General features: G+C 37.1%; 1 protein-coding gene and 1 pseudogene across 1 annotated transcript; both read left to right on the plus strand.

The window, feature by feature from the left end:
- Nucleotides 1-1784: 1784 nt before the first annotated feature.
- LOC109675020 (olfactory receptor 51H1-like) lies at nt 1785-2742 on the plus strand (annotated as a pseudogene).
- A 9441-nt stretch (nt 2743-12183) lies between these two features.
- On the plus strand, nt 12184-13137 carry LOC109675033 (olfactory receptor 51J1-like). Its single transcript, XM_020151868.2, has one exon. The coding sequence runs from the start codon at nt 12184-12186 to the stop codon at nt 13135-13137; it is 954 nt and encodes a 317-aa protein (XP_020007457.2).
- Nucleotides 13138-22342: the final 9205 nt, after the last annotated feature.

The following is a 22342-nucleotide window of genomic DNA, read 5'->3' on the forward strand; positions in this document are numbered from 1 at the left end:
TAAAATAACTACTGTACTCTGAACAATCAAAAGAAATTACTGAAAATGTGTCAAATAGTATAAGTAGAAAGACAATTACTTAGGTTCCTAACTTTGGAAAAGCAAAGTTGAAATGTAGCACATGCTCTTTAATATTAACAAGAAGAGAGGCAATAGCAAAGTGGTTCTATGTCAAGGAATACGTATGTCATCTGCTTATGTTTATCTCTCAGTGAAGTCATGGCTATACATTGAAAATACAGTGTTTTCTATAATGGCTAAAACTACCTTCTTATAGCTGATGATTATTGCAATTTATTACATGGAACATAATATTGTTAGTTTGTAAATTAACTATATATGTATTTGCCTTAGATTATATTATTCATATTATGATCCCCAATTTACAGACTTAATTGGTCAAGTCCAAAGACTTAGCCCACTAGAAAGTAGAAGCTAAGTCAGGTGCAGGTGGCTCACACCTGTAATGCTAGCTATTCAGGAGGCAGAGATCAGGAGGATTACAGTTCAAATCCAGTCTGGGCAAATAGTGGAGTGCTTCAAACAGTAGCATACCTGCCTAGCAAATGGGAGGCCCCCTAAGTTCAAACTCCAGTACTGCCAAAAAAAAAAAGTGGAAGCTAGAAACTTAAAACAATGTCTGCAGGTTCCACTCTAACTCACAGTTGAGTAGCTCCAGCTTTATCCCCAATTCACTTTCTTCTATGGGGCCCAGCACATGATAGGCAAGCACTCTACAACTGAGCTACCTCCCCAACCCTTTCTTCCCTATTTTTGACAGGTAAGCCGTATTTCCCTTGGATAATGTAGAGACCCATGTTGTCTTCCCAGGCAGAGCTTAAGAAGGCATCAACATGTCTGTCATCATGTATTGAAGTTTTGTCATCATTTCTGCAGTTTCAGAGACATGGTCTGAAAGGTCCATACCCTTGCCCATCTTGCTTCTACACGTGGTAGACACCTATTAACCATTCTCCAATATGTAGGTTGGCAGTGGGAGAGGAATTTTCCAATGAATAGAATACTTCTTTGTATTAAGAAGAATTCTAGTGATGATATGCTTCTTTCCATTAACCTCTATAGGACAGACTTTATCTATACCTTCTTCCCTCCCCATATGTAAAAACCACAATGAACCTCCAGGGATGAACATAGAGAAGAGTGAACATAGAGAATTGAGCCTATTTTAGAGGTGCTTCATATAGACAAAGCCAGATAATGCTGTAACCCCAATGAATCGCAGTTTCTGATGCTGGTTGGAGTGACAGGAATGGGCATTTAGAGTCTATCTATGCCAACATTAAAATAATGCTTTCTTTTACCCTCTGTCCTAATCATTCACCAAAAATCCAATATGCTCTAACAGAAATTTTGTGTCAAGTAAGTTGCAGCTTGTTTTATGTCAATGACCTTCCAATTATGTCTTTATAAACTATTCAATAGCATCTCTTGCTAGAGAAAGGGGAAACATTAAACTCTTACTAGTTATATACTGTAAGATCACTATGAAAATTAGTTTGAACCATGAATGATATAATTTTATACCATATTATCTTCTTTTACAGAAACAACAATTTTAAGTCATGGTGTTACATTTTATATTATATTGAATACCAGATTGAACTGGCCATAAAATGAGAGGAGGGAAATGAATTGGTAGATGCAATAGGAAGAACAATTTGCAGGTCCCTTTATCTACAATATGTTGACTTTTATGTGTCTCACCCCAGATCATATCCTTGGCCCTGCCTAGACCAAAGTCCCCATACTTCAGACAAGGTAAAATGTTCAACAGCAGTCAACTCACCACAAAATATTTTCTGCTAACTGGTCTCCCTGGACTGGAGGCTCTATACTCCTGGCTCATCTTCCCATTCTGCTCTGCATAGTACAGCCATCATAGGCAATAGTCTGGCTCTGGCTGTGATCAAGAAAATCACCTCTCTGCACCAACCAACATATCTGTTCCTAGCTATGCTGGCCTTTGCAGAGCTTGGTGTCACTGCCTCTACACTGTCCACTGTTGCTGGACATTATTCTTTTTGGCATCAATGAGATCAACTTTGAAGCCTGCCTTTTGCAGATGTTCTCCATCCATTCATTTTCCATTATGGAGTCAGGAGTTCTACTGGCCATGTCTATGGGCCACTTTGTGGCTGTTTACAACCCACTGCATTACACGGCTATGTTGACCTTGCATCGTATTGCTGGTACCAGTGCTACACTTGGACTAATGAGTGTGACAATCATATTTCCACTGTCCTTTCTCCTGAAGCATCTACCTTTCTGTGGGCATAACACCCTCTTCCACTCCTATTGTCTGCACTCAGATCTAATTCAACTGCCCTGTAGGGATACTCATCCCAATAGCATTGTGGGGTTCTGTATTGTGTCCTCCACTTTTGGTCTGGGACTCACTGCTCACTGTTGTCTCTTATATATTAATCCTCTATACTGTGTTTAACATCTTCTGGAGAGGCATGGCAGAAGACTCTCAACATCTATGTATCACATATCTGTGCAGTCCTTGTGTACTATGTGCCCATGATCAGTGTGGCTCTGGTGCACTATTTCATGAAGCATGCTGCACCTGCTATCCACCTACTTCTAGCCAATGTCCATTTCCTGATGTTGCCTGTGCTCAATCCCATCATCTACAGTGTTAAGACCAAGCAGATTTGCCAAGGGTTAGTCCAACTCTTTTCCTCAAAGACAAAATTAAGAGGTAGGCGAATGAGATAGTGTCCCTCAAGCCAGTTAGTCCATCACTAATGGTGTGAGAGGGAGGAAGTCCTAATCACCTTGTCAAAGTCAGAAAGCATGAAAATATTGCATGTTTGATGAATGTGTGGGAAACAAGTGTTTTCATACAGTATGGGCTATAATCTAACTAATATAGTATAGTATTCATGCACATGCTTCATGATCCAGAAATTTTAATTCCTAGCACTGCCCTACTCTGATGATTGCTTATGGTCACAGAAACTTGAATAAGATTTTCCCTTTAGCAGTGTTCAAGACAGAACTTTGTGAAACCCACTGGCCGCTAATAGGCAAATAGTTAAATAGTTAATAAGAGTAAAACAGTATTATGGAATATTCTTCAGCAGTCAAAAATGGCTCAACTTGATTGGTGTTCAAGGCTTATGTAAGAAATGGCAAACTATTAAATTATATATGTGCATTAATACTTTGCAAAACCACTTAAGCACATACAAATCAGTTTATTTGTGAAAAAACACATTAAACCCATAATAACAATTGTTCTTTTGGAGGATTCTGTGAATGGTGAAGTGAGGAACAAAAGCAGCTCTCATTTTACCTATATTGTTTAAATTTTTCAGAAAATAATGTGCTTTCTTCTGTTATTAAAATACATTTTCCTACATATATATGTACCATATGAAATATATATACATGCCTCTCCACATATATATATGTAGCTATTATTACATAAAACTTGTTCAAATTTTGGGACAATCAGAAGTAAATCGGGTGCTAAGAACAAAGTCCTATAGCTCAGAACATATATTGAGAAGAAACTACCATATGAACCAATGATATCATTCTGGGCATATATCAGAAAGAATGTAAGCCAGTATACAATAAAAACACTTGGACATCCATGATTATTGCAGCACTGTTCAGAATAACTAAGATATAGAAACAACCCAGATGCCCTACAACTGAAGAAAGGATTAAGAAAAATGTCTAATTTTATTATTATTATTATTATTATATATAAAATATTATATTCCATTGTATTTATGTATATATGTGTATATTCATATAAAATGAAATATTATTCCACCATAAAGAAGAATAAAAGTATGCTGTTTGCAGGTAAATGGATGGAACTGGAGATCATCATGTTAAATGAAGTAAGCCAAGTTCAGAAAGACAAAGGTTGCATGTCTTCTCTCATATGTGGAAGACAGATCCAAATGACAGACTTATACACAAATATAAATGTGATCATATACAAACATATATGTAAAGAGAATGATAGAGAGTGAGTAATATTGAAATACATTGCATCTGTGTAGGAAGAAGGTATAATGAAATGCAATGAAAGCAGTTGAATATTAGGGCATAGAGGGGAAAGGGTAAAGAGGAGTAATAAAGGGGATTAATCTGATTAAAGTATATTTTCAGGCAAAATATTACATCTATGGCAAAACCATTTTGAACAATGAATATACACTTAAATAATGATGGACAGGAATGTAAACATGTCCAGGTAGGGGTGGGTACTAGTGGGAGGGGGAGGGAGGATGCTGAAGTTAAAAGAGGATGAATATGGTCAATGTACTTCATCTGTTTATATGAACCTGTCAAAATCATTTTAAGTAAGGGAGAGGGAAAGAGAGAGAATGATGGGGGGATGAACCTAAGCAAAGTACATTGTAAGTATACACATGGAAATGTCACAATGAAAACTCACTGTATGAATAATATATGTCAATAATGAGTAATAAAGAGTATTTGTAGGGCCTGGATTTACAAATGTACCTATCCCCACCTTCTGCCCACATAGCAACCTCCAGTGGCTACCAAGCATAGGTTGGCCTCCTCCCTGACTGTAACAGCATGTTTTGCTTCTGATTGCTTCTCTCATTTCACACATCATAACTGTTATTGAGTAATTATCTGTGAACTGCTTTTTTCAAGTCTGTCTAGAAATATACATTTCAAGTCCAATAAGACATAGGCTTCATCTCTTTTGTTCACTACATACATCCACTGACTTCTGTCATGCCTGGAATATACTCGGTAAATATTTGGTGGGTGAATAAATGAATTACTGAGTGAATAAACACATATGTATATGTATGTCTCTGAGCCTTATGTTATTTCATCCCTGTTGTAATGTAAACTCCACTTGTTGTTTTTTTATTTATTCATTTATTCATATGTGCATACATTGTTTGGACCATTTCTTCCCCCTGCTCCCTACCCCTCAAGTAAACTCCATTTGTTGATACTGTGTGTTTCCCTTACTCTTCTTCCCCCCCTTCTGTATTAACTATAATTTTTCATTCTTTTTCTCATTCTAGGGATATTTTGAAAACCTAAAGGTATTCTCTTGGAAAATAATAAACCTTTCAAATTTATAATAAAATACTAATGGTCTTTATGCAAATCTCATCCTCTCTACCACTACATGTGCTTGGTTAAGAGAGACTTTTGAAAGAACACATTCATGTTTTAATCTTAATCATATATGGAAAATCTATGATAATATTTTAGGTGTGGAATATGAGTTAGAAGAGCATATTTAAATTATAAAGAATGTGTAAGACTGCAGTCAATGTTATAAAGGTATCAATATATTTTACCCATTCTTACAACCCTGCAGATATATAGTTCAAGTTGTACATTATCTAATAAGCCAAGAAAATACATTTGAATCCACAAACAGATGATTTCAAATTAACCAGGATTTAATGGATTGATAATCTGTCTTAAATTGTGGTAAAGAATAGTTCAAACTGAAGATTTAAATATTAGTACCGTTTTTCTAATGGAATTTTTTCTTTTATTACAATTTAAAGGAGCCTATCCATGGTAATATCACCACATAGCTCAAGATTCCACTCCTTTCCTTCATGAGCCTATCCATTCTGTCTTGTCATCATCCTCTGTTCCATGTTTGTCCACCTATTAGTATATCTCCTGATTGGGGGGAATCTGATGGCTGTTAACACTAGGGATTTTTTCTTTCTTTATCAAGTTACCACGTTGTGATGTGCATATGTTCTTTCCTGCACAGAATAGGGAGTTTCTGAGAGGGATAAAAGTAAAAATAGTCTTTTCCTTTCACAACCTACAACCACTCTCAAGTCTGAAGATCTAGTTCTGATTAGTGGCTCATAACTCAATGATAACTGTGCTTCTTTTTGTCTCAAGTATACATTCATACATCTGTCTTGCAAAATTGTACTTCAACAAATTTGTGGAGATCTCACCTGAGCCATTCACATGGATCTGTGTGTCCAAGAGTTGGAAGAGAGCACTTCTGCATCTATAGACCTTTCTGTCTGATTGACACCATGATTTTCTTTACTTCTGTGGAGTTACCATGTTCTGTATAAGCTCAAATGCCTCATCTTGGGTATTTGCCATTCAGTGAATTCAAGCTTATTTTTGCAAACTACTTGCTATTCTAGATAACTTCCTATTTAGCATACTGAGATTAGCATTGATATATGCCTCTTCTAGGTGTTTTCTAGGTAGTCTTTGTCTTCCTGGTTGTTACTCTGGTAGACACTTCTATGTCACTTCTTGGCATCCTATGACCCATTTTCTGCACAAATATCTCAGAATTTCCAGGTATTACTGAGTGAGCACTGCCTTGTGCACTCAGGCATTTAATGTTTATGTTCCCATTTACCTTTTATGTAATATATCCATATATACTTCTCCATCAGCATCTGTTATATAATGTTTGTTATCACCTCCACCTACAGGCTGACCACATGGTTCACTGTGGTCCTTACCGACCAACTTTTCACATGATGCTAGACATTGTATCCACATAAAATGTCAGAAGTCTTCAGAATATTTGTTGTGATCTTGTGCTTAGTGTCAATGATCTCTTCTGTTCTAGTTGTAATACTTTGGACAGTCAATACAATGCCTATACTTCTGCAGCTGCTATTATCAACACCGTCTTCTCTTTGCTCATCTGAAATCAGTCTGAATCTGAAGCACTAAAACTTAAGGAAGATAAATTCCCATTTTGCACATTGTCTTACCAAAAAAAAAAAACTAAAACAATAATCAAAATGGTTAGGTAATATCAAACTACAGAAAAACTTTCTTATGGTACCCTGGATTATTCTGAGCTTTAGTAAAGCCAACTTAGGGTATTCAGGCTATGCCATGTTTTCATGTTGTCTTTGCTAAGCTATAATACATATTGGATGAAGAAGTGAGAGAAAAAGAGTTTCCTTCACAAGAAAATAAAAATGAAGATCTTAAAACATATGATAGAATAGAATAAAATAGAAACCTGATCTGAGTTTTTCCCAGGCAGAGAGAACATCTCCTTATACAATTAAACCTCTCAGAAGCAAATTAGATGTTCATGGCATAGTCCCATGAGGATTTATGGCACACATTAATACATATAATGGGATTTTTTTGGGTCAAAATATGTGTGTAGCTACTGTCCTGAAGCAAATGCCTTTCTTCTTCAAATAACCTACTATACCCCACAAACTAGATTAATTCAAATGTATTGTTATGATTAAAAATATGGATTATTTTTGCTTCGTTAAGATGTATCTGAGTTATTTCTATTTAAAATGGTGTTTTTAAGTATAATCCATCTATACAATAGTGTCAAGTCACTTGATCATTCTAATCTGAAAAATAATAGTATGTAATTTACTTTAAAATTTCTCTATTACGGAAATTGTTTCTGTACTCAATATTTCTTAAAATATTTTAATATTCAAAATTGGAGATTGATATTTAGGAAAATTAGTTTCCAATTATGAAAGAGAATTTATATGTAATATTAAACTTTTGAAAGTTAAAATTTTGAAATTAAAATTTTAAATTATGAAGATGAACAAACTGTCATACTAACAGTGAGTTACATATGGAGAACATTTGGATTAATATGTGCACCTAATCACAAATAACTTTATAATGCTATGCAAAATAAGACAAAGGTCATCTAATGGTGATTAAACTCTTAGTCTTTTATGATGAAATATCATAAACTAGCTCATAAACAACAAAGGTTCATTTCTCATGGTTTGGAGGCTAGGAAATCAAAGATTAAGGTACTGGACAACTTGATGTCTAGGGAAGGCCTGTTTTCTTTTTCATAGGTGGTGTCTGTTGCCTGTGTCCCCACATGACAGAACAAATAAGGCAGTTCAGTGTTGCTCTATACGCTTATATAGGCACTAATCCCATTTCAAGAGAGCTTTGCCCTCCTGGCCTAATCACTTCTCAAAGACCATACCTCCCAATATCATCACCTTGTTGACATGGCTTCAACATATGAATTTGGATAGGAACAAGGTACAAATATTCATGCCATAGCTATCTTATTAAAATTGCTTTTAATTTAGTTATCAGAAAATGACTGAGTTTCATCACTGAACCATAACTGGTTTAAGAAGTAGTCAAGGGTGAGGATGTGGAATTGAACTTCCAATCATGCAAATATCCAAATATCCAACAAGTTAAATTGAATACTATATACCTGCTCTTTTTCATATATGTATATATATGTATATATATATATATATATACATGTACAAAATTTAGACCCTGTGGCATTTTTTTTGTTAGTAGGTAAAATATCATTAGGTATTAGAAGTATCTCTTTCATCTAGCTCTTTCTAGCCTCCATATGCTGGGAAGCCCCAGCCCTTACAGATTTCTGATCAAACTGTCTCCAATCCTCATCCCAGCCCAGTCTTGAACTTTTTCTCTGAATAACTCAACTCCTTGGACTCTGACAATAAACATCTTTGATGGTCTCTGGATGCTACAATCCTGTGCCCTGACCTTTACTTGATAAGCACATGGTCATAAGTGTAATAGTTGATGATCACCATAGATTAATGCATCTCTTCTCTAGGATATAATTTACCCATAATAGTTAGATTGGCCAATCTAAGTAATTTACATCCATTAGTTTTCTAATTACAATAGGTAAATAATATATCCCTGCTTATTTCCCTTATTACAATAGGTAAATAATATATCCCTGCTTATTTCCCTTAGTGACATGTGGATATTAAGAAAGGATGATAGAGTTACTTTGGTAATTACTCCTCAGGGAAACTGACTCTATCCTCATTACTCCAGTCTCAGAGCTTTACCTAGCTTAATAAAAGGTAAGCGGTATTCTAGCCTCAGGAAAAAGAAGGTAATGATGACAAGGTGATAGAGACTTGCTGAAGTAAGCGTCCCTGTTTCAACCTGATAATTGTGGTAAGTTTCAAGCCCGTTATATCCCAGCCCTGACTTCTGAAGCAGGTTCCAGAAGGAGTCCCACCTCCACCCCATAGTTTAAACACTCTTGATTTTTGCCTAGTGAGTGGTTACCCCTTAGCTTCTGAACCTGTGTGGTAGAATGAGAGGAAGCATGTCCTAAATAAACTCAATGACATGTAACCAAAACAAAATTAAAGAATTCCACAGGCTCTAGAAATAATTTTGCTGTTGTATTATTTTGGATTCCTAATGAAATACATAGATTTTGTTATATGCTCATCTGTTGACTGGGAATTCCTTGTCTTCTTGCTTCCCTCACAAAGATGGCTGCATATTAGTGAGGCAGCCATAAGGGAAGAACAGTATTAATAGAAAGTTGAGGAAAAGCTGACTGTGACTGGCCTTTCAGAGAAAGCCTGAGATTGGAGGGAAGGGAGGAGGGGATAATAACATTTACTGGTTGCTAAAAGCTTATCATGACCAAGCCATTTTCTGAAGTAGATATCAACATCTTTATATTTACCAAAAAAGAAAGAAATGTACTCAAAATAAGGTAGGTAAAGTTATGCTTCACATAGAATTTGCTTCCAATTCTGTCCAGTTCCAGGGATGTAGGATTTTTTCTACAATTCTTTCTGTACTATTGTACTAGACTAATGACTAAATGATCCCTTTTGTCACTTCCCAATCTGAAATGCTCTTGTGGAACAAATCCTAAACTCAGGAGAATAATTGTGCTTAAGATTTCTTTCAGAAGACCTGACCCTATCTGCCTGAGAAGACTTGAGGTAGGGGATGAGATAGAAGCAAAAATGCAAGAGGAATAGAAAAGCAAAGTCAAAGGAGGTGGAGTGGTAGAGAAAAAGATATACTCTTGCTTCTTCCAGCATCTGCCAAATTGTTCCTTCCACTATCAAGTTGTGAACATGGTATCTCCCCTGACAGGTAAGTATCCACTGTAAAGCTGTTTGATGTGTGCCAGTCTAGATATGGGTGAAATGGGATCAAAGATTCAGTGAGATAACACATGAGAAATAACTGCTTAATCCAGAGGTAGACTAATAATTGGTCCACTTAAGAAATTAAAGGATTATGTTGAGCATTTGGAGATAAAGAAGGAATATAGAAAGGAGCATAACAGATTAAGAAGAGAAATGTCCTCCAATTCCCCTAATCATGGGATGTTCTGACAAAAGTGATCATTTCTTGAGGTCAGTCATTTGTCCATGAATTTCCCTACACTAAGTCTTAGCACTGCCCACCCCATAGACCTTTTCCTGAGCTGATATCTTGTGAGTTAAACTCATCAGAGAATATGTGGCCAAGAATCCTGTACGTAGGAATAAAATTAGTTTTTTCAATGTTTTCTCCCACATTTTCATGCAATGAAAAATTATTAAATAAATCAATGACTTTTAATATCCAAGTAGATCAGCATTTTCATTTCTCCATGTTTTATTTCAGTCTTTAAACAAATTGTTGTCTCAGATACCTACTGTGACAGTGATTTTTTTCCTATACTATACTTTACTCAACTTCTCCATTAATTGAACCTAGAATATTTGTGCTAATTCCTCAGGTCTCAACTGAAATGTTGCTTTCCAAAGACAGTTTTCTTAAATTTTTAAAAATAAATTAGGTTTCCTGGGCACAGGTGGCTCACGCCTGTAATCCTAGCTACTCAGGAGGCAAAGATCAGGAGGATTACAGTTCGAAGCAAGCCTGGACAAATAGTTGGCTAGATCCTATCTCGAAAAAAAAAAATCACAAAAAAGAGCTGGTAGAGTGGGTCAAGGTGTAGGCCCTGAGTTCAAGCCTCAGTACCACAACAAATAAATAAATAAATTTGGGTTTCCCCTCTAGGTCCCTTTTACAGTATCTTGAAGTTTTCCTTCATAGAAATTAATATAGTTGGAAAGAAGACTTCAGGGTATTTAATGATTTTGTCTGAAGAGTATTGGGGAAAAATATGTTCTCTGTGGTCTGTGGTTGAAAGGTAGAGAGATTTCCTGAGTAGGACCAGGACTATGCTGCCTGAGTTCTGCACAGTGCTCGGCAGAGAAGAGAGCTGATTGGCTTTAGGTCTGCAAAGCAGAGAAGAACTTAACAACCAGCATGGAATAATGGAATCTCTGTTGTTGGGGAAGTTCGGTGATGACTGATAGACAATTCATATTAGGGAAGTTGCAAGTATATTTTCAGCAAGTGTGAGAACTATGCTTGTGCATGTATAAATAGGAAAGAAGCAGTATGTGTGTGTGTGTACATGCATGCATGCACACATGTATTTGAGTGAATGAGTTGAATACTACCTCAGAGGTCCTTCCTGTCCTCACAGTCCAGGACTCTATTGCTATTACTCTGCTTGTCCAGACAATGTCAACTCAATCTAGGTAGGGTTTTTTCCTCTGCTGTCCTGCTTCCCTGACCAGGAGAACATGCCAACATTGTTTCCAGCTTTGTTAGTGCAATGAATTAAGTTTTGTGTCTGAGACAGAAAGTCCCAAATAATAAGGTAAGCAGTTTTTGAAAACTGATTCAAGAGATAGTGGATATTATTATGAAAACAAGTTCAAGAACCTTAACGTTCTACCTGCAAATCCACCAACATACTTTCCTGCTTCCTCCTAATTCATCCAATCCTTTGCACACAATCTTACTAGTAGTAAAGTTCAGAAAGTTTAACCCCAGAGTGGGTTCAAGATCCATAGTTTTCTAATTAATTCTCTTGCTGCTTGTTTCAGTCTTTATTCATTGCTACTTCCTCAACCTTGCCTTAGTCTTCAACTATTCATATAAGTATTCATCAGGTATTTTTAAGTTCTTTAAGTGCCTTGTATCCAGATTTCTGTTCATCTGTTCCCAACATTAATCCATGTATTATGCTGGGATTGCCACCATATGTTTGTCTCTCTGGTAGCTTTCTAGGGCCAGGCATCTCAACACTAACACATTTGTCCTTGAGCTGATCCAATGTATACTATAATTTAGATGTGTATTTTCTATTATCCTGGAACTTCTCTATGATGGAAACTGTAACCTCTTTATAATGAAATTTCCTGTTTGTGGTTATATTTCATCTTTCAAAAATGAAATTGTTGGCACATGAATCTGAGTTTGTTTTCTTCTTCCCTTCCTCAGTGTCCAGTGATCTTTCTCCATGATAATGTTTGTTTCTAACTTTGAGGTAGCACTGATCCCCTGGAATGAGATTTCAACATGAAGAATTCCAGTAGCGCTTTGGAGTTCTTACCTAAAACATTCATTTTGGTTGGCATCCCAGGGCTGGAGACAGAGCACATCTGGATATCCATCCCCTTCTGCCTGATGTACATCACCATCTTCCTTGGTAATGGCACCATTCTTCATGTCATCAGAAAAGATGCTGCCTTGCATGAACCCATGTATCTCTTTCTTGCCATGTTGGCATTTGCTGAGGTTGGTGTCTCTGTATCCACCCTTCCTACAGTGTTGGGCATGTTCCTTTTTGGTATGTCTGAGATTAGTTTTGAAGCATGCCTTCTCCAGATGTTCTCCATCCATTCTTTCTCCATTATGGAGTCAGCTGTATTGCTGGCCATGTCTGTGGACCGCTTTGTGGCCATCTACAGCCCATTGCGCTATGCAACTATTTTGACACTGCCTCGCATCTTTTGCACAGGAGCTATCATTGGACTGAAAAGTATTGTGCTCATGGCTCCATTGCCCATGCTGTTATGGAGACTGCCCTTCTGTGGCCACAATACCCTCTCTCATTCTTATTGTCTCCACCCCAACCTTATTCATCTACCTTGTGGGGATATTTCTATCAACAATAGCTATGGGCTCTTCATTGTTACCACCACATTTGGTCTGGATTCATTGTTCATTGTGGTTTCCTATGGGCTTATACTCCACACTGTACTGGGTATTGCCACAGGAGAAAGGCGAAAGAAGGCACTCAACACATGTGGCTCACATGTTTGTGCCGTGCTTGCTTATTATGTACCTATGATTGGCTTATCTATGGTGCATCGTTTTGGACACTGTGTTTCTCCTCTGCTACAAACCATGATGGCCAATGCTTACCTCTTCTTCCCACCTGTTGTCAACCCCATTGTTTATAGCATTAAGACCAAGGAGATCCGTCATGGCATTGTCCGAATGCTATCAGAAGAGAGACCTAGAGTTTAATTAAAGGTCAATGTAAAAAGAGAGATTTTGTTTGTTTTCTATAATCACAGGTAGTTCTAGATTACATGTTATATAATTTATGCACTTTAAAACATGGTGTCTAACAGGAGGTTCACATAATCTAGTAGTGATCTGGAATAGACATACAAATAGACATGGAATATTCATGATCAAACAATACACAGAAGTGTTGGCATTTAAACTATATTGTACAACATGTATACCTGCCTATATTACCTTGCAGACTGGAGCAGGAATGCAAGAAATATTATTTATGAAAACATGGCATTCTGCATAAGGAAAATGCAGAAGGTGAGTTGAAAAGAGTCCTGAGAAAGTTATTGAGAAAAAACTATTGAGCCTCTGTCCTAGAAACAGAAGAAATGAATTGTTGTATTCTCTTGAGTTATAGGTCCTGGAATTACATAGCAGGTGAACTAGTCCTTGGATTCTTGCTACCTCAAAGGAAGTTTTCCACACAGGCTCTGATGTGGCTTTTACCCAACTTTACCAAGGCCCCAAATTTGGGGTACCTAAAATTAAAAATCATGTGCATTGAACAAACGTTTGAAATTTTCTGACCCAGATACAGAAATCAAGCATCCTCAAACATTAATAACTTCTTTCTGATTGGATATTCTTTTTAAGACATTTAAAATAATATAAAGAGTTTATATTTTTAGGGGAGGAAATTCAGATTTTTGAGGAGCAAATGGATACTACTTTAGTCATTTTTCACGATAAACCTGAGGTAACATTAATGTTATTTTTCTCCTTCAGATGAAAAACTAGAGCTTAGAAATAGTAAGCACCTTACTCAAGCCCATATAAGTCCAAGAGCTAGTATTAGATCCTAGCTGAACCAGACTCCAGAGCATGAACTCTTAATCCCTGGCATATGTCAACTGAGCAGGAAATGAAGCTCCTTGATTCTGTTAGCAGGCAGTCAAGTAGAGCTTACTGAGTACATTCAATGGGTCAGGCATAAGTCAAGACCCTAGAGATAAAGCAGCAGCGGCAAAAGAGACAAGAGCCCCTCCTTCACAAAGCTTAGAAAGAACTCTCCCCTATATTCTTTCTTTGTCTCTTGTATACTTTATACTTCCTGGGAAATTTTTCAGAATCATTTTTAAACAGACCTTATATAAGTAAGCACAAATAAATAAAATATTTTAATATGAATTTCAAACATTTTAAATATTTACTTACATTTTTCATTGTAAGGATGGCAATGACTGGCAAAGACTTCTTGCAAAAGTTACTTCCAATACTCTATCTTCAAGTTTCCATTTATGCTATTTTTATAGATTTTAATCCAGGAATCTATAGTGCCTATAAACACGACCTAGAAGGCCAAGAAATTAGAGTGGTTATTCCCTGGGATGGGAACAAGGCATATCTTTTTTTTTTTGTACTGGGACTTGAACTGAGGGCCTTCACCTTGAGCCACTCTGCCAGCCCTTTTTGTGATGGATATTTTCAAGATAGAGTTTTGCAAACTATTTGCCTGGGCTACCTTCGAACTGCTTTCCTCCTGATCTCTGCCTCCTGAGTCACTAGGATTATAGGCGTGAGCCACCCATGCCTGGCCGACAAGGCATATCTTTAGAGAACTGGAGAAACCTTCCACAGCTGGTGAGGTACAGGAGAGATGACATGGTCCAGGTGTCAAATGGTTTAGCATAAAAAGGGAATCTTAGCTACTTCCATTTCCTCTCTAAGATTGCTTCTTAATACTGTTACTTCTATATCTAAGACTGCTGAAAACATCAACATTCTAAATGTAGAGATACTTTGATTGATTTGTGTCCACATTTTAATAAAATGTCATTAACAAGATTACAAATTCATGTAATTGAAATTTTTTTTAAAAACTGAAAGGATATATATTCAAATAGTCCCTTTAAGTCCATATTTTAATGATTTTGGTTTCTTTCCAAACATAAAAAACATTTGAGTTTATTACATTTTCTTTTAAGAAAATACTTATGTGTAAGCAAGCAATTATACACTTTTATACTTTTTTCCATTGAAAATTGCACAGTCCCTTACTTAATTTAATATATATCTTTAAGATCTCACATAACCAGGTTATGAAGAGCACTGACATTTATTTTTACATCTATATATTTCATTTTGTGAATTCTGATACATTGTTTGTTACCAAAATGTATTTATCAGTTTCCAGTTGATGAATATCCATTTGTTTCCACCTTGTAATTTTACAAATAGTATTGTAGCAAAGAGTCTTGTAAATATGTGTTCTGTATATGTGTACATGTATAACATATGTAAATGTTATAACTCAATTTCTAGTGATGGAATTGCTGAGTAAAGAATTTTGTGCACTTATAATTTTGATAGATACAATATTGTAATTGTCTTCCATAGAAGTCATCTTTTTTTTGTCCAACCAATGCCTTTCAGTATTTTTAAATTTTGTTAAAATGGTAAAAAGCTACACCTCAATTTGATTATAACACTTACTGGGATTTTCTGCATTTAAACTAAGTGAACATTAATTTTTTGTGTATATAGTTTGTCATGTTTTCAGAAACTACAGTGTGATCTGGAATGAAAAATGGCAGTCATTTGACTGAAATTATAAAGACAGTTTGAATAACTTAGGATCAGCCTTAGTTAGGAGCCAGAACTCACAGATTTACTTACATAGACCTATCCTCAGCTTTTGATTATGATTCTTAGCAGCTGTGTAACCTCAAGCAAGCAGCTGTCCTTTTAGAGAATCATCTTTCCTTCTATCTCTCTTTTTGATAAATTACAGTTGTACATATTCATGGGATACAAAATGGCATTTTATTATCTTTTGATCTGATCAGGGTATATTTACATCACTATTTCTTTGGAATTTGCTTATCTTCTATGTCTGCTTTCCATGTGGTAAAGATGAGTAAATTTTTCTGCCAAGGGCTACATACTAAATATCTTAGGCTTTATGGCCCATAAAGCTTTTCTTTCACAGATAAACACTTAGTAAAACATTTTAGTATGTAAATGTTCAAATATACATGAAAAGAAAAAATAGTGCAATGAACTCCCTTGTATGCTTCATTTTACTTCAATTTCAAAAATTGCAAATATCAATTTTGAAAATTTTACATTTATACCGATAAATGTACAGTTTAATGTGTTACTTTATCATATTAGTTTTCAACTTGAAATTATGTCACTTGTAATCAAATTAATAATACCTTCTCAGGTCTTCCCCTCTCAATTCCCAGGTTATTTAATTTATTCATTTTTAGGATTTATATGTCTGCTCTGCAATCCCAATGTCCCTTCTGAAGCAGTAGAAATGGTTTAGAAGTAGAGCATTCCTGTACATGGAATGGGTCCAAATAGCTAAAGAGGGCAGACAACAGGCGAAATCACAAAGACAAGCCGTATTTGAAGCAATCACTCTGGGCACTTAGTAATAGAAAACAAAAGAGAATTTCACAATTTACAACTAAACATCTGCTGATTGCCACTGGCTGAAGAGTGGTATTGTCCATGTTTTCATATAAACTCCTAGGCCATTTGCCATAGATGACACACATCACAACCCCTTCTTACCTGAGCAGGATCAAGGCTTCCTGGAGAAGTAAAGCATACCACATGCAATAGCTCTTCCCTACAGGCCACTGTAAGAAGAAGCCCCACTTCCCTCTGACTTGTGAATCTAGCAGGACATCTAGGATACTTCACCACATTTTCAAGCCATATCAGCTCTGAGTTTCATCATATTGGTGACATGTCAATGCTCCAACCATGAACAATCCCTCTCAAAACAAGATAAGTCACAGTAATAAGCAGGTGGTGACTAAGATCACGAAGACAACGTTTGCTAGGATAATGAGCTAGGCCCTTTCCACATCCCCGTCACAAAGTCCTCAGATTCCCGTATCTGCATTCACTTAGTCACTGGTACATACAGAACCCTCAGAGAATGTTATTATGTCATTTAAAATTATATTTGTTACTTCAATTAGTTTTCTTATCTAAAACTAAGTGTCTGCAGGTTCACTGGAATCAAGAAAATTTATATTTTTATAATAACAATTTTATAATGATCTCAAAATAGTGTACTCTTTGGTGCTTTTTTCATTAGAGTACAAAGAATGAATTCACTTAAGCAGGTTTAACACTTCAAATTTTAATTTAAATGAGTTAGATTTTCTTCAGTAAACTGAAAGTAAATTTCATGTTTCACACAAAGACATTTTTCCTAATGAATGTATACAAACCTTCCCTAATTAGGACAAAACTTGAAATTTATCTTTGACTCATGTCCCCTAGGATAACCTATCTTTGTAAGGAAGTTCAGAACTAATTTTCAAGAGAACTTGTTTCTCATCCAGAACCAAATCACATTGCTTAAGAACATGATGGCACTACAATTTTTTGTTTCTTGTTATAGTGCAGATGCCTATCCTGAACAACCCAAGGGCTCCAGGTTATCTACCTTGGGGCCCCAGGTCTCAAAGCACATTCCTGATATTCCTATAAGGCCCACTCAGAGGTCTCCCCACTTACTGTCTGCATTCCATCCTGGGATCTTCAGGAACATACAATCATGTCTAACCAAAGAGCACAGAATAGAAGCCAAAGAGCATTAAAGGAATACAGAGAATACTCAGGTCAGACTTGTCTGCTCCATGGATGGTTAGCAATAAGAAAAGAGAGAAAATACCTAGCAAGTGAGAAGAGAGGATAGTCTATAATTGGGAGAATTAAGCCAGCACATTTTAGATGCATAAGAAGAGGTGAGACTAAAATGAGATGTGACAGGTAGGAAACACAAAGCAGTTCATGCAGACATTTGTCTCCCACTGTGTGTGGGAGAAGCTCTGGTACCTTTATTCCCTGCTTCATCACACCATTGGTCATCAGGGCAAAATGCTTTCCATGCATACTTTTAAGAATCTTGCTCTGAAAATTAGCTTTTACTGGGTGGTATCCCTGTTATTCCTATTTTTATTTGTAATCCTTTTGTCTTTCAAAAGGTTCACCAAATGTCTCAGAAAGAGGTGGCTTTAAAGAAAACATGAAAACACACATACAAGGAATGGAGAGAAGACAGCATGAACTTGTCAGGAGCTTGCAAATTACATTGCCACCAAGTGAGGGCTTGTGAGGTTACAGCCAATGTGAAGGTAAAGAAACGATTTCCTCATTATTTTCCATTACTCAGTACAAACCTCATCACACAAGGAAAAGTCACAGAAATTAAAAAGCAGGGCTAGAAAAACCTGAAGATCTAAGTAAACTACTCCACATGGATACAAGGTCCTCACCACCATGCCTTGAGGAGAGTCCCTATGAATTTAACCTATCTGGAGAATTACTTGAGAGAATATAAATACCTTGCAGCAGAGTAAGAGTGTTACCAAGTTTTTACTTACACTAAGCATTGACTATCCCTCCTTCCCTCTTCCCTGTCCTCCCTTCCTTCTTATTAACTTTTGTTTTTCTTAGCACACATACACTCATTTTAACTCTGTCCTGAGGTCTAAAAGATCAAGTATAAGCTTTCAAATACTCTTTGATGATTTCGCAATGATGCATCTCCCTTGTTTCACCTCCAGTACCCCCAAAGGTATGATGAATAGTCACATAGATATACACACTTACAAAGACACACACTCACATTCTCACCTTCAGAAAATTTGTTGTCTTCTTTTGTTTAATTGTTGTGCTGGGTGGGAATACATTGTGACATTTACAAAAGTTCTTACAGTATATCAAATGTATCATACTTGAATTCACCCTCTCCACCATTCTCCTTTATGCCCCCTCCCCCTATTCCTGGGACAATTTCAAAGGGTGTCATTTTTCCATTTACATATATATGTGCATAATATTTGCACTGTATTCATCCCTCCCACACCTTTTTGCCATCTCCTCCCCCATCCCACTGGTACCATGCCCCCCACCCCAGACAAGACCTGTTCCATCCCCCTCTTCTCCCATTTTGAAAAAGAAAAAAAATGACATTTTTGTTTGTTTAAGATCACTACACAGGGATTTTTCTTGTGACATTTCCATATATCTATGTATTGATTCTATCCTGTTTTTTGTTTGTTTGTTTTGCCTGTCCACACCCCTTCTTCCAACAACAAGAAAAAAGTGATGATGTCTCTCTCTGGCTTAAAGCGTTGTGAAACCTCCACTGTCCTTTTCTTGACCCCTCAGTTTCCACCACCTTTCTGCTTCAGTTCCTGCACATCTGCAATCAGACTCATCCTCGAAGAACTACAGAGGAGGATGTACTTTCCTGCATATGTCACAAAATAAAAATGCCTCCTATCTTATCCCTACAATAAACAGCTAGCAGAGTGGGAGGTACGGCTCAAGCTGCCGAGTATTTACGTACCAAGCATGAAGCTCTGAGATCAGACCTCCCAGTACTGCCAAAAAATTAAAAAACAGCTAACAGACCACTTCTTTCATTGCAACTTCCTAGCTTTCCAAAGACAAAAATTACATTCTGTCAGCACCATAAGTCCCTCATTATTGAATACCATAGATAGTAATTATTAAGTTAAGTGAATTAAAGTAAAAAAAATTCAAAGACAAAGCATGATATTCTGTAAGTTTTCTGCAAATGTTATTGATGTTGCAGTCACTACTGTTTGCTCCTACTCTATGCCATCCATAGTGACATGCAGATTACATGAATTATCTCAGTTGTGTTCAGCTACAGCACTATCAGAGATTTTACTTGTGAAGACATATTGAAAGATTTTAAGATAGATTGTATGGTATAAATTTAAGGTATGTATCAAGATGACATAGAACACATACAGACAGTAGAAAGGTCATTATAGTTATTTGGTTTGTGAAGTATTTGGAAATCTTACATTAGTCTTGATGGCTTGGTTCTTTTTTTTTGTTTGAAGACTGAGATCCAGTGTTTCTAAAAGTAGGGTCAGGTTCTTAAGAGTACTTACAGATCTAAAATGTCAGCTAGGGTAGGGAATCAGAAATCCTAAGCTCTGTGACCCCAAAAACGTCCTTGAGATGTTGGAGCTACACTTGGGTAATTCTGATTGCACCTAGCCAAAATAATAACTGCCATCACGTTAGGTGCAGATAAAATTCAAAGATTGACCCTTAAATCAGTCTTTAATTGCTTGCCAGGAAGGCATGTCCAGTCCTGGGAAAAAAAGAATCCTGGCTGCTTCTCTTTTTTTTTTTTTTTCCAAAAATCAGAAGACAAAACATCAATCAGAATCAAACTCTGTGACATCCTGAACCCCTAGCCCATGGAAAGCCTCCCTACGTCACACTGCACTGAAACAAAATGGAGCCATTTCTCCCCACTGTCTGGCTCCAAAACTGCTTGCATTAAACTGAAGAACAAACAGGTGAGCATCATACACTACGTGCAATTCTCTTACACACTCCAGGGAAAACAATCCAGCTCAGCCCCTGGGCAGACTGAACACCACACCAGCAAAACTGAAGCAAACTGTATGTAATCTAACACTGACAGTGGAGGTGGGGGTAAAATGCTGAATCTGCCCCAGACAAGCGGGGGATGGGGCAGTGAGCCAAACTCTCAGTGAACTAACACAGGTGTAAAGCAACAAAGGGTGAGAGTGGGGGCAGTGCCACAAGCCAACCTCCCAAAGGAGTGGTTAACATTCAGCAGAGATTGGGAGAGGAATAAAGACTGAGAGAGGGGAGTGGGATGACAAACCATCCTAACAGAGGATCTGCCAACACTCAGAAGAGATTGGAAAAGCACGAAGGCTGGGGGAGGAAGCGACAAGTCAATCTCCCAAAGCAGAGCAAAGTGGTGGTGGATCCCAGAGCTGATCTCTGGGACAGAGGGCAGCATTCAAAACTGAATTGCCCCATGCATCTGCCACCTGGTAGAAACAACAACTCTGACCACCTTGCATGAGCTGGCAGTCTTACCCTACCTCACAATTCCAACTAATCTTGTGGACAAAAGGAACAAATACTACTCACAAGCCTAGTGAAACCACATCAGAGCTCCTGATTGTATGCCAATACCAGGAATGCACACCTAAGGAATAACCCCAGAACTTCTATCAAAACACTGAACTTTTTGTGGTTCCTGAACCTGATATATTTTTTTCCTTTTTTATTCCTGTATTATTAACTTTACCATCACTGTTCTATTATTCCTAATAACCCTCTTCACTTTCCCTCCTTCTCCTGTGTTACAATCCATTTTTCTCCCTTCCAACAACTTTCTGCCCCTTCTCTTCCACTCTTCCCCCATCTTCAGCTCTCCCTCCTATCCTCACCCAACCTGTAACCACACTACCCCTCCCTCCTACACACTCAACATCCACTGACTATTCTACTGTACCAACTGTACACAACCCCAGCCCCATGCAATCCCTGACACAAACAACCTCCACAACAACAAGAGAAATACATACAAACACACATGAGGGCCACAAAACCCAGCAGACCCCATACTTCTTCCCCCACCCATGCACCCTTTACCCACCCATCCTTTTTAGTGCCACCTTTACCAATTCCCCCAAGTCTGTAACTAGCCTAATAACCATTACCCCACCCCCAACTCTGATGGTTTACAGATATTATCATCAAGTAGTTTTGTATATAATATGCAAACAACTGATCTGCCATTGAACCTATGAATTTGTTATTGCTAAATTACACCTCCAGGCCAGGGACAGAAAGAGCACATCAACCTAGCTAACAACCAAGTCTGTCACAACACAAAAATTAAATCAGGGAAAAAAATCAGGCAATCAAATTCACCAACTAGCCTATCAAAAACATAGTTGCACAGCACCAAGTGGAGCAATGGGAAGAAGAAGAAGGGATGGAAACCACTCTCCTCAAAAAATAATTCAATACAAGATTCTGTGGGAAATGAAGAAAATGTATACCCAGTCCCTAACCTCAAGAAAACAAAGATAAATGTCACTAAAGAGCCCAGTGACACCCACATAAAAACCCTCAAAGAAAATATCTTGGAAGATATCACTAAGAAATTAATGGAGAAGATCATAGACATGGTTAACCAGAATGTGCAAGATACACTCAAGAAATTTCAAGTCACCAAAAATAAAGAACATGAGAAGACACAGAAACAAAGGAACTCAGAGAGGACCTCAAAAAACACCAAAGTGAAACAAAGGACACTATAAAAAGAGAGATACATGAGTTAAAGTGGACCACACAAATTATAAAA

Source organism: Castor canadensis, chromosome 1 (assembly GCF_047511655.1).
Source record: "Castor canadensis chromosome 1, mCasCan1.hap1v2, whole genome shotgun sequence".
Lineage (NCBI taxonomy): Eukaryota > Metazoa > Chordata > Mammalia > Rodentia > Castoridae > Castor > Castor canadensis.